The 14,355-nt window shown below is 40.8% G+C and overlaps 1 protein-coding gene across 1 annotated transcript in view; it reads right to left on the bottom strand.

Annotated features, from left to right (window-relative positions):
• PXDN (peroxidasin) overlaps positions 1-4,589 on the bottom strand; it is a 91,644-nt gene extending 87,055 nt beyond the window's left edge. The window contains exon 1 of the mRNA XM_051778077.1: positions 4,222-4,589. Within this exon, the coding sequence (XP_051634037.1) occupies positions 4,222-4,451 (230 nt within the window). The 5' untranslated portion in view covers positions 4,452-4,589. The remainder of the gene's footprint in view (positions 1-4,221) is intronic.
• Between the last annotated feature and the right edge of the window lie 9,766 nt (positions 4,590-14,355).

Genomic DNA, 14,355 nt, shown 5'->3' with positions numbered 1-14,355 from the left:
ATAATTTTTATTGAAATAATCTTGTGCTTTCCCTCCTGTTCTGTGTCATTCAAACAAATCATCACTGGCATCTATTGCATTTTGCTGCCCAGCCAAGAGTCTGTCAATATCTGTGTTAGTATTCAGTTCAAATCCTTCAATTAAATCTTCAGTATCTGTTCTTTTTTTAACAGTAAGTATGTACAAATCTCTGTCTTGAATAAAATCTTAGACCAGTGTCATATCTTTTGACTAACTCCTATATGCAAATTGATGTTCAGCAGTGAGGTGATCAAGCTTACTCACAATCCAGATTTGAGAATGCAGTCCTTTGTCCTTCACAGTGCTGAGGTGTGTTTATTTACTGTCTTAATATTAATCTACCGGAATTTTTCTAAAAGGAAGCAAGGATCCTGTATTTTTTAGATGAAAATGGGATGGTTGTTTGCTGACTGATAATGCATAATTTCAAATAGCAGATCTTCAAACAGCATGCAGTAAGATTTCTGATATGATAGCCCAGAGACTCCTGCACTGACAGATTCCATACATATCACCCATTTCATTTCCCTAAATGCCTCTGTTAAGAGGCATAACGTTATCACAAATCAACAGTGAACTGTGAAATGTCATTACACTTCCATTACTCCTACCTCTGCAGTAATTCACGTATCCTCCCATAGATAATACTGAGTGACTTATTTCAAAATAAAATTTTCTCCTCAATAATTTGAATGCCATTCTTAGTGCAAATCAAGTCCACTTTCTTTTGTGACAACTATTTTTGTCAATTTTTACCTTTTCTGACAATAACAGAACATTAGTTTCTTTTCTTGTTCAGTCTGTTAGACCCAAATGCAGTGAATACAATTCTGCTTGTACAGCTCCAAATGCAGCAAATACAATTCTGCTTGTACAGCTAGTAAAAAAATAAGAGAGCAATGAGGTGCTGCCAAGAAAAACTGCGAACAAATTTCAGTATGTGTAACTAGTCCTGTAGGCGGGTTCTGATTTGGATCGTGTTTGGACAAAATACAAATAGTAACATATTGCATCAATATTCAAAGGACTCCTATAAGAATTAACAACACCATATACTAGAAATTGCTGCAGAACACAACTGAAAGACTATGTAAGATAGGATACAATTATGGGAAGAAGTGATAGCAATAGTACCATACCCAGAATTTTACATTCCTCAACTGTTTAAGTGGTTTAATATAAGTACGATTCAGCAATTTCTACAAATACATAAGCACTCTATATTTAGTTTGAGATGAAAGGAAATTTCCACAATCATACTTATGGCATGAAGTGGTGTTTCAAACCACTTTGGAAGGGAAGTCAGCACGGGACCTTCTGACTGGGATGCTGGACCTAATCCTACAATGCATCCAGGTAACAATCTCATCCTGGGTGAAACCATATGCTCATGCAAGGCCCCATGCGCTCCTTCAAAGCTGGCAGAATCCACCTTGAGGAAGCAATATAAACCATGGATCCAAACCTCCAGCAGGGAAGGGGGAAGTGCCAGAAACTGGGGGAAGCAGGAGAGAGTGAGAAAATGTACAGCCAGAAGTAGCACTGGCAAGGTCAGCAACTAGTAATGTTATGAACAGTTTTCAAAAGAGAGCCCGAGATTAGGAGTAGACATTTTTTATATGTGGGGAAAAACATTTGGCTGTACCATTGGTCTGGGCCCCACTGTTTTAATCCATGTAACAAATTATATGTGAAGTAGAGCAAAGTCAAGTCGGCTTCCAGAATGGGATATTTTTCAGAACCACTGTTCAGCAAAATACTTATAAATGGGGAAAAACTTAGGGTGATTTTTTTTACAAAATTACTTTGCACAGTCAATCTGTGTTGCAGGGAAGAAATAAAACAGATGAGAGTGTGGAATTTATCAATGCCAGTAAAAATGGACTTAACGCATCAGCAACACACCTTGCAGGATTTTCTAAGTTTATACTTTAAAGGGGAAGGCATTTAATTGAAATTAGTTCATTATTTTTAATTACTTAACTATCAACACCATTACTAAAGAAAATACATTTAATATACATGCTCCACATAAAAGGCAAACTGTGAGATTCAAATCAGAGATGAAAAATGAAACAGCTTCTTACTTTCATGCTTAAAAAAGAAACTATGCTGAAAGCATATGTAGAAAGCCCTCTGTGGGTGATGGGCTACCTCTGTGAAGTGTAACACTACTGTGCAGAACTGCAGCTCAAAATAGCATGTAAGTAAAAAAAATGTGTGGTAAACTCTCTTGTAATTCAATGAGTACCTCAGACATGTAATAATTATTCTGAAAGTACATGCTACAGCTAAAAGTAAGCAAATCATATACAACAGGTAAGCTATTTATGTATAATTGTTACCAAACTACTGATTATTAAATACATTGTACCGTTGCTCTTTGTCCCAGGGACTCATGTTGCCTAACTATCTTCTGATCCATCTCCTCCCCATTCACAGCAGCAGAAGCAGTAATTGAGTATTTGCAGATGTAATACTGCCTATTTTATTTATAATGGTTCCCTAATCAGTTGTTGAGAAAGGAACCTTACTATTGACAAATAAGGCCACCATTAGGTTTTGAAGAATCCTGGTCATCCACAGGCATATTTTGAGAATTACCATTCTTTGTCAAGCTGAAAACATGTTTTTAACTTCTTTTGCATTACTTCTGCAGCATTGTAGCTTGCATTATAACAAAATGATAATTCAATTTGGGATACTAGACAATTTGATATATTAGTGGGGTTAGATGAGTATAATGCTTGCATTGTTCACACATTCTCCTCTGACTCGCTGCAAGATTATAAATACCCACCGTAAGGGGAGCTCCACCCTGGCGAGGTTTAATCTAATAGTTTCTGCTGTTGCAGACCATTCTACCTTTAACATGAAACCAAGCCACTGAGACTTGACTCCACACTCTGATTTTTTTTCATTTTACATTTAAGATGATTCACAAAACTAGCTTTACACAGTTTCCTGTAATCTCAAGGCAAAAGGTGTTCTGTAAATGTACTTTGTTTCAAATGTAAGAAACATTAACCACCCACTTCCTGTACTGTTCCCTAAAAGGTTTACAAGTACTGCAGGACTAATCCCATTCTGCCAAAAGCCTGCGCTTCTTGCCAAAGAGGGACTCGGCTAATGTTAAATGACTGTACTCTTCACATTAAATAATACTTGGAAGCTGAAACACAGCAAGGCTTTATAGATCTCTTTTGAAAATATCTGACAAAGTCACAAGTTAATTTATTACAGGAGGCCCCGCAGAAAATTCCCAGGGCCAACCTCTGCTCAACTTCCACGGCTGCATGTGTGTAAAGAAAGGGCCGGGCTGGTGCCAAGAGCTTTCTGAGCCCAAGTAACATATAAGCAGATCAGTGGAACAAATCTGTTCCTCTTAGTAAGCCACGAAACAAAATAGAATGTCATGTTCATTTGTAACTTTATTATAGGGAAATATGGCTGGAAAGGTAACCATTTCAGTAATATCAATGTGAACTAAATGTCAATCGTTGTCAATACTGAATTTTATTACCAATACAATCCCATCCAAAACAGCGACCAGACACTATAGAGGAATGGCCGGGCACTTCAACTGAGACATTTGGGCCTGAGTTAAAGAACTGAACGTTAAAAGTCTCTGCAGGAATTTGAACCGAGTTAGTTTTCAGCAAGCTCACAGTTTGGGTCCCTGTTTGCTCGAACATCCCCACCGTGTCTCAGAACTGAGCAGAAAGTGCCACCTACACCCATGTCGATCCCCCTGCCGACTGAATATGGTCTTAAGCAGGATAGTAAGGAAGCAGCGAAATCCTTCTAGGGACGAATAAGCTGGGACACAACGCCCGCAGGCTAAACCAGAACATCCACCTCTAGCAGTCCCCGCAAAACCGGGGACACCGGTCAGAACCGACCGAGCCCCGGACAGAAGCAGGGCCCGGGGCGACGAACCCAGCCCAGCCCAGCCCAGCCCAGCCCAGCCCCGCCGAGCCACCCCGGTACCGCGGAGCCCTGGAGCAGCGCGGGGGCGCCCGGGCCCCTCGGGCAGAGCCACCGCCGCGGGTCCGGCCCCCTCCCCCGACCGCAGACAAAGAGCTGAGGCTCCGCCGCCACCCACCCCAGTGCCTCTCATCCCAGGTATCCATCCCCTCCTCCTCCTCCGCCCCCATCCCTGCCCGCGGGCCGCCGCGGCAGCCCCCGCCGGGTACTCACAGGATGGTGGTCTGTGGGGACACGGCGGGGACGCTCTCCAGCATCAGATGCATGCAGCGCACCGTGGTGCGGAAGCAGAGGCAGCGGCTGGGGCACCACACGCTCCCGCGCTGCGGCGGCGGCGGGGGCTGCGCGGCGGCGGGGGGGAAGAGCCGCCCGCTGCTGAGCAGCAGCAGCAGCAGGAGAAGGAGGCAGAAGCCGGGGGCGGCCACCGCTTCGCGCCGGGCCATGCTGCGGGCAGGAGGGCGAGGAGGAGGAAAGGGGCTCCGGCAGGTCCCCGTCGCGCCCGCTCCGCTCCCCTGCCGAGGCTGCCGCTCTGGTCGGCGGCGGGGCGATCCCGGCCCCCGGTGGGCGGGAGGAGGGGACAGCGCTGGGCCCGCCCTGGGCTGGGGCCGCCCCGCCGAGGGGGCTCCGCACCGCCCTGCGCACGCACCGCGGCCGGAGCTCCGGGATACGGGCGATGCCGCCGGGATGCAGCTCCCCCGTCCTCGCCTTCGCCCCAGGGAAGGCACCCCCTGAGAGGGACGGCAGCTTGCACTTCGGGAGAGGAGAGAAGGAAGGCAAAACGAGGGGAAGTGAGAGGAATGGAGAAGGGGAAAGAAAGAGAAAGGAGGGGAAAGGAGAACAGAAAGCAAAAAGATGAGGGGAAAAAAGGATCAGGGAAAGAGAAACCCTTATGGGACGAAGTGAAGTTCCATTTCTGCCCTGATCTGAAAGAACTACGTACACAACCCTTGGACTGTTGGAGTGCTGCAACTTTGACTGCTGAACCAGGACAGTCATTTGCCCTGAATTACATTGTTTTGGTGGTTTTGGGTGGGTGGTTACATAGACAAGGAGGTGTAAGAGGACCACTAGAATGCCACATAAAAGAATAATGGTTGCAGCCACAGCTCACGTGATCTAAACACTTTCTCAGACCGAACTTTACATAAGAACAAAAAATTAGATTGCCATTGAGATTTCTAACATTGTCAGTCTCATGTGATGTCAAGCCCGAAGTAGATTGATACCTTTTCTCCAACCCTCTCCACACTTTGACTATCCCAAGTGAGCATTGGAATGTCATTTCTTATAAATGATGGGTATCAGCAACCCCAGTTCCACTCCAGAAATAAGCTGCGGCACTTCTGCAGAATTGCCTGAATCCCTGTTTCTTCAAGGAACAATGCAGAGGCCATTCTTGTCTAAAATTTGACTACAGTCATTCATGGAACAGATTGCCCACAGAGGTTGTGGACTGTCCCTCACAGGAGATATTCGAGAACCGTCTGGATGCAATCCTGTGCCGTGTGCTCTAGGATGACCCTGATTGGCCAGGGAGGGCAGACCAGATGAACCACTCTGGTTCCTTCCAACCTGCCTCTTTCTGTGATTCTGAATCTCACTGTGCAGATTTGGGTTTAGCCATGAATCAGTGAATGAGTTTTGGACACTTTTTTTTTTCTTTTTAAACATCAAGTCAAACACTTCATGTGAAAAATCAGAGCCTGAAAGTGTGCTACAAGTGCTGGAAATCAAGAATCAAAATATGCTGACAGGAGTCATTATCTTTGACTATGTTTTTCATAAGTCACTATGTCTCCTTCTCCAAAGCAAGACATGGCTCTTTATAACTTTTAAAAGAAGTTAGCTGATGGAAATATAGAAGTGCTTTTTGTGTTCTTTAAAACGTCCTTCAGCATCCCAGCGAGCTGGAGGCTGGCCCACTGGGAGCCTGTGAGCTCAGTCTGTGTCTAGAGATAGGGGAGACTTACTGACATGTCACCAGTATGATTACTGAGTTTCTAGGGTAGCCAGAGACTCCTAGAAGATTCTTACCATTTAGATATACTTCTAAATTGGATAAATTTCTAAATACTGGTGCAGGACTTGGCTTAGTCTGCTATTTCAACACACTAAGTTGCTCAGAATCTCATATATACATACATATCAGCTGGTTTACAGTAGAGGATACCAGTCTGAAGTAGAAGAGAGTTTACAGAGCAAGCAGGTAAAAAGTTCATCACCTCAATGTCAATTTAGCAAGCAGCTGCTACATGTATCACCTCCTCTGCATTTGTAATCATTATTGGGATATATGCATGTCTTAATCTGAAAATTAAATTTGTTTCCTGGTCCAGGAAAACCTCAGGCACTTTTGACCTACAAAGTGCAAGTATTGGCACAAGTGAGTTTTTGTTGCGGAAATGCCACTCACATTAGAGCATCTCGGCAGCTGTAAATCTGTCATCCTGCAGTGCCTGTACTGAAAACAGCAGAACATCTGAGGTTAGATAATTAAACACAGTAATATGGACAGATCACTAAATTGGGATATTTGTAGCATTCAGGAAAATATGATGACAGTTTACTTTGTGTCATTTTGGTGCATTATGATGATTTTTTTTAAGTACGTAGTTAAAATTGATTATGTTTTCTATAGGAAATGAAAATTGTTCTGAAAAGTTTTTAGGATTTGGGATCTTGTTAGACTATTGTGCTATGCATTAGAAGTATTAGAAGTAATTCTGAGAATGAGAATAAAAGTGCATAGACATTTTCACTGGCAATTTAGCCTTAACATGCTCTTGCCATTTACTTTGTTACATGCAACTTCACAGGCTCTTGGTTAATATGTTATTGATGCCTCAGAAGTTGTTTATGTTAGGCTTTTTTTCATGCTCTGTGGAATCCAGAAGTATGAGGTGTTAGGTTTATGGTTGGACTCAGTGATCTTAAAGACCTTTTCCAACCTAAACAATTCTATGATTGTATGATTTTAATATTCATTGCATACTATTCTAAATTGGTGGCAGGAAAGGTTTCTGATAAATAAGGCTTCCAAATGGTTTTGATATATCTTTCTATTCTTAGCCAGTTTTCATAGAAGAATTTTTATAAAATGTGCAGGGTTATTTTTGTTGACCTTGCATATAAATATCCATGGGAAATTTGTCTTCTGTTTCCAATTTCTCTAGTTGAAGAGTTGACCTAACAAAAACAAACAAACAAAAATACTCTAGAAATGAGACATCTTTCTTTCTGAATGCTAGTAGAACTGCTTACCTGATAGTTAGATATAGTGTAAATCTCCATTTGCTTTTAAAAGTTTCCTACCTACCTTCCAAATTTTTGTCAAATACTGCCACTTGCTGGTTTTATTCCATACCAGTAATTTAGATTTATAGCTTTTGCTTTGCTGAGGTACTAAAAGAAACTTTTTAAAAGATCAAACAGTTAATACTTTTATCTTTTGTTTTTCTAAAAATTCAGATATAAGCAATATATGCTTAAATCCTCTTCAATTTAGGTTATATGTCTACATTAAAATTCTATCTTTGGATGTAAAATCGAGCATTCAAAACATTTCAGTATATCTTCAGATACCTGACAATGGAAATGTTTTGCTGAATCATAACCTAGTTTATTATTTACAACCATTTTGGTCAACAATAACAGTAACATTTAAGAGGAACAGATTGTTGAAATAGCTAATGAAAAAGCACCATAGAAACTTATAATTAAAGTGTTTTCATTATAATAGAGCAGCACAAACATGTAAAGATTAAACACATCTGATCTTTTTTTTTTTTTAAAGGCAGAAACAAAACTCAAATTGGTTTTGAAAGCACAAAAGATTGAGGATGTTGTCTCTACAGAAACCAGACTCACAAATTCTTCTTTCTCTCAGTTGAGAAAGTGATGTTGATATCCTTAAAAGCTGCCATGCTTCTTTCTTGAACATAATATGAATTTCTGGGGGAAACTATTCCTTCACTGGTTGCATTATAAAAAAGACTCCTTCCAAGTTTGACTAAAAGTGTACCTAGCACTGGAATGTGCTAGGTGTCTTTATTTGCCTGGTGATTTGCAGACATCTGAACATGCTTTATTAATCTCTTTATAATAATAAATTTTTCCTGGGACTAGTAAAAAAAGAAAAGTTGTCTTCCAAATTATCTTTGAATCTTCACTTCAACCAGGCTACCTGGTGCTAGTGTATATGTCCAAGGAAAGATGCTTACTATATTTTAAATCAGCCAGGGTAACTTCCATCTGCCAGATATTTCTGTTCTTTCAGAAAATGCATTTTAATGTGTCTTCCCTTTCAAAGGGAGAGTTTGTTAGGCTTAGCTATAGGAAATGGACCTTGCTGACCCCTTGTCTGATATTTAGGAAAATAAACTATAAGCTTGTTTTTTACTAACTGTGAATATGGATCTATTAGACCTAATTGCCTTTTTTTTTTTTTTTGATTCCACAAAACTCTCACAGGTAACACAGTGGGGGTAAAACACTTATCAAACTGCACTGGCTACTGAAGTTAGGTTTGAAAAGTCGATAGCACAAGAGGATAACTTGTTTTTATCATTTTGGCTTTTTAAATTATACTATAAGAAAAATACTGAATAAAATTAAAAAATAAGATTAAACCCTGCTTTGGCAAGCCTCTTAAAATGTAGGAAAGCATAGGCAGCTAACGTAGAATAGAAGAGTTTGCCTGTAATGATAAGGAATATAAGAAAACTCCTCTGAAGAGACTTTCCCAAAGGAAAAGTCTTAAGAACCAAGTCAAAGAACCAACGAACTCCTGGTTTCCCACAGAGTAATTTTCTTTAATATCAGCATAACGGGAAATTGGGTGTTTTTAGTTTAATCCCTTGACTACACTGAGGAAATACCTCACCCAGAGGAGATTCCAGGCTGTGATTTGTACTACAGCTGTGCCTAGAGGCCTCAGACAGGATCAGAGCCACCAGCCACATGTTTTACAGACATAAATAAAAAACAATGCCCTCTCTGAAGACAGGTGAATGAAGTGGGACTGTGCCCACTTCCCAGCTGGGTACTGTTGGGATCCTGGGCACCTTGAGCCCGGAGCCCTGGCTGTTGGGGTGCCAAACCAGTCTGGGAAGAGCAAAGCTGGCCCGTGAGGAGAGGGAGCTGCTGCAGGGAAGGCCAGGGCCCCTGTGAGGGCAAGCAGACCTACTGTTAAGCACACTGCCATTTCCAGCCTAGTCTCAGCTCATCCACATCCCTGCAGTCCTGCCTAGCCATCCCAGGGCTGTGTCGGACACTGGCTTCCCCCATGGGCCTGATCCCAAGCCCAGTCTGCAGGTCAAAATCCTGACCCAGCCTTGTCTCATGCCATCCTCAGGGACGTGCCTGATGCCCAGGGCTAAGGTGGCTGTGGTGCCCCCCGGCTGCCCTGCTCCTGGCTGGGAGGTGGGACAGGCCCTGGCTGCCTGGCCTTGCCCTGCTGCCCTAGCCATGGGCATACCAAATCCTAGGAAGGATCCTAGAGACGCTGTTGAACAAATGCCATTGAACTCTCCAGGACAGTGTAGACATTTTCTGTTCTTAATTTTAAAAGAATGAACATCACTGGGAGAAATATAGCAAGCAGATCAAGGGGAGCTGCTTTCCTCCATAGCTGGGGCACATGAGGCCCTGGCTGGAAGGTCCTGGCTGGAAGGACACAGCTTGTTCTGGTCTCACCAGATCAAAGAGGATGAAAAAAGGCTAGAAGGAGGAGCACCAAGATGCTCAAGGGCCTTGAGTACATGACTTGTGAGCACAGACTGAGGGATCCGGGCTTGTTACATCTGGTGAGCTTGGGTTAAGGTTGTGATCCAACAGTAACCTGTGATGTTTGGAGGAGAAACTACAAAAATAGGCAATTCTTTGGAGTGGCAGATGATATAACAGCCATGATACAGGTGCAGTGGTTGTAAACTGTGGTTTGAGAAATTTAGGTTGGATATTGTGGATATTTTTTACCAGGGTGGCAGCATGGCACTGCCATAGGTTACACTGAAATGCTGGGAATTGTCTTTCTGAGTGATTCTCAGGATTTGATTAGAGGAAACCATGACTGCTGTGAGATAATGCTGGCAACAGTCCTTGTCTGAGCAGAAGGCTGGCCAAAAGACCTTCAGACATCCCCTCAGGCCAGCATCTCAGCGGTTTTGTCATAGTCTGACATGCCCTTTGGCAATGACACCTCGCCCATTAACAACAGCAGCCAGCCTAGGTGACCAGCTTAGGCAAGATGTCTCACAAGCCTAAAGGGTGAGTCATCAGAAACTTTGCCAGTATGACACAATCTGAGACAGGAATGGTCTGCTCTAGCTGCCATGGCCTTAGCTTTCAGTGAAATGCAACAGTTTTCTAGAGCAAAATCAACTTACCATAGCTTGATTGGAGTGGAAGACAAAGGTCTTTGAAAAGGTCTTAATAAAGGTCTTTGAAAAACCAGAACTAACATGATACTTTACCAGAACATTCAGAAGAATATTTTTTTTCTGTATAGATGCATGTGTTTAAAAACAATAAACCAGAAAGATAAACCAGTTCCTCAGACTTTCAGGTCAAATACCAAAGTTCAAAGCAAGAGGGTGTGTTCAGCTAGGTTGTCTGAGATTGAGGCTATCAACAGACCTCCCTGAATTCATCCATGTTTTTTCCAGGCTGATCAAAGTTTATAGGACTGTTCAACAAGGGTGGGCCAGCTCAGTCCTGTTCTCTCCCTCAGGGCACTTTTGATGTCCTCTAGTTGCTCCCTGGCTTTACTAATTTCTGTTTGATCTTCCTGCTTTAGTCACCTTTGATGTTCTTTTGTTTGTTACAGAGTCTCTGGTTAGAATTAAGTCATTTTAGACAGTAAGACATCACTGTAAAGGGGAATACAGACAAATAAGTACTAAAAAGAGAACAAAACAAAAATGTGTTCTTTGCTCCAGGGGACCAGCTCTGACTTACAATAACAGTGAAATTAGCGGTCTTGATTTGTAACTCAGGTTATTGTATAATGACCAAAATTTCATGTTTGCAGTCTATGCTCTTTTCCTGTTTGCTCTTGAATTTTAGAATGACTTGTCAGAGTGCAAGACATCCATTCCAGATGTGAGGCTTAGATAAGAGTAAACAAAACAGAGCCTGCTCTAAGAAACAAATGGAGGAAAAACCCCAATACTAAAACCTGTAGTGATATAAGTACCTTTTGCATGCAGATCAATGTAACGTACAGTTCTCTTCAGTTTCACAGACAGTAATTATATTCTCAGTGATCCTTGCTGTACATGCTCCACTGCCCTCCACTCCTCAGTCCTATGCTCATCCACAAAATGGACATTTGGCTGGTTTGGTCTCCTTTCTTTCTTTTTCCATAGCCTGGAGAAAGCATAATTTATTCCCATCCAGTTCTGACTGAAAGTGATGATATCTTTAAAATATGGCTGGGTTACATGAATTAAGGCTCTCTTATTTATACTTATCATAATTTGAAACTTAATTAGGTGAAAGAATTTTAGAAGATTAGCAAATTTTATATTTTTTCCTGCTGATTTTTCTGGTTTTGTTTTTCTTTCACTGTCAGTTCTCATTCTGTTCTTCTCACTGTCTCATTTTTCTAACAGAACAGCAACATCTAAAAATAACCTCTCAGGGACTAATGAGGGTAAAAGAGAAAGATTTTTTTTTAATTAATTTTTTGTTTTATTGAAAAAGCAAATATTTGAAAAATCTAGTGAAATTAAGATGTCTCATTTTATGGAGAAACAGACAAGAACAGACTTGTATCTATTAGGACAAGTACAAGAACAGACAAGTATCTATTAGGAAGCTGGCAGGTGACTGGCATTTTACTACAAAATACTAACCCTTAAAATTTAAAAAAAAAAAAGAAACTTCAGTATCATTTGTAACATCAACATGAAGAACATCCTTCTGGTATTTTAGTTTGTAACTTTTTCAGAGGCACTAGAAGGACACAGTCATAATTTCTCCATTTTAAACCTTCTTTTTCACCCTTCTTAATGCTTTTCTGCCCTTTCTCACCAAGGCACAAAGTTTTTAGGTCTTAGATTAAAAAACTCAGAACACTGGAAGGTGCTTGAGTGATTCCGAATTCCATTTCTATTTTCGAGTCACACTGTTTATTTTAATTGACTGTTAGAGATTTGTGACACAGAAGCAGAAGGGTTACTCCTTTTTATGAGCACTGGGGCCTGCAGTGGTTAAGAGGCTCAGAGCAGAGAGCTGGAGTTACTTCTCAGAGAGGGTTCAAGGAACTTCCTAGGACCAAGTAAGCAAGGGCTAAGCAAGGGCTAAATCAGCGACTAAGAAAGTTGTTGGTTAGCTTGGAAATAAGGACATGCTTACAGGGTACACATGAGAACACCTGTACAATCCTTTCTCTTCTAGCTGTTCTGAGCCTTGAGCTCTGCTCTGAGCTCTTGAACTCTGCTTGAAAAATAAAGCTCCTACTTTTGTTCAAAACATTTTTCTGTATTTAAAATATTTTTGGGCTTCTTTGAGAGGGGAACATCTAGGCAGATCTGCTTCCAAGCCAGTTTAGAACCTTGCCACAGTCACATTTTGCATTCATGCTTGTTAAAGTCATAGTTTCTCTTGACTGCAGTGAGATTTGAAGGGAGTGCACTTGGAACATTTAGAACAGATCATTTAATAGATGAATATTACAGTGTTATAGATTTCATATATATAATATATATATATAACCTTCTTATTTTACAGTTTTTATTTTATTTTTTATCTATGTTTTATCTAAATTTATCATTTTTATTTTACCTTTTATCTATGGATTTGTTTGTAATCAGCATTTAACTGTATATCAGATTCCTTAGGAAACAGTGGGTGAATTCAAATTGGAATTTGAAAAATCAAGGTTCATCCAGGATTTTCAAAGTAAAGCATATAAGAACAGTTATTTTCCAAGGTGTTGAGCACCCCTGTTCAGACAGCTGCTGATCATGTGCAGACAAGATGCACCATGGGATGGTTTTCATGATCCCTATCTACGGATGAGATCACCTGCCATACAATGCTAGGAGCCTCACCTGAATCAGCAAGTCCAATGAGAGATGCAACCTTTGCCATGAATATTGCTATCGCTTCTTGCTTATTTACCCACCTACCATGAAAGATTCTCTTTTTATGCCAGTCAGTTTAAAATGGCTTAAAATTATAGTCATGTAAGTTATGACTCCAAAAACTTAGCAGTTAGCTGATAATGCAGTATCTGTTTCTAGATCACTCCCTTCTCTTTCCTGGAATAAATTATTCTTCCAGACAGTGTATTCCATCCAGACCCACCTCCTGGGATGGAAACTCAGCTGAAATAATCTTCAGAAATTGTCCTCAAATTTATTCTGATAAATGTAGATGGTGCAAATGAGAAAGAGTGCAATAAGTGGAAGGGAATTTCAGAAGCTTAACGTTTTTTGGTGGGTTTTTTTTTGTTTTGTTTTGTTTTTTGAGAAAGGAGTATATAATTAAACAGGTGAGAATAAGAGAAATTAGCACCTGACAGAAATAAGTTTCTCCTGAATAGGCTTGAATTGGTTAAATTTGCTGCCGATTCTGCTGCCATGCCATTTTCCTCAGTGGAGCAGCAAAACTAGATTTTCTTTTTGCAGTTTACTGAAACTGTTAGTGAAATGTGAGCTAGTAGATAAAGTTCTTTCTTGTCTAAGAGGCACACCATAGAAAGGTGTCCAACTTTTCTTAGGAAATATAAAGTTTAGGGGTATCAGCATATTTAATCAGAGACTAACTCTAAAAATGTGTCTGGGTAACATAGACATGAGAGGTAAATATGTAGTCAGAAGACCTGAAATATCTATTTTAGCAATAAAGGTTAGATATTACTCACATTGGAGTAAAGACTCGACTTCTATCATGTTGGCCTAAACATGTTGGTGGAGGTGTTAACATTGATATGATTAAAGTGGCCTAGACATCTTGGGCATCCATCTGGGTAGAGTCTGAGGGCTCTGAGTCATGATTGTGGATTTTGTGAAGCAACACATTTCACAATTTAAGACTATATGCACATATACACATGTCTTTTGTGTTAATGTTACAAGAAAAAAATTAAATCTTCAGTTTCATGCATGTAGAGAATAAATCTCTTTATGAACAACGTCTCAGGCAAGGACAATGTGGTCCATACAGAAAAATATTTCAATGTGTGAAAATCTGTTTTCATTTTGTTAACATCTCCTCAATGTGTAAATCCAGTAATGACGTGCACACTTCCGTTCTCTCATTATAAAAGCCATGGTCAGTGAAGAATGGAAAAAAAGCAATTCCATATGTTAGGAGGGTCACTGAATAGCTCATTCTTTA

This window comes from Manacus candei, unplaced genomic scaffold, assembly GCF_025592945.1.
Source record: "Manacus candei isolate 608988 ecotype Guabito, Panama unplaced genomic scaffold, ASM2559294v1 h1tg000011l, whole genome shotgun sequence".
NCBI lineage: Eukaryota > Metazoa > Chordata > Aves > Passeriformes > Pipridae > Manacus > Manacus candei.
This window is presented reverse-complemented; position numbering and strand designations above follow the sequence as displayed.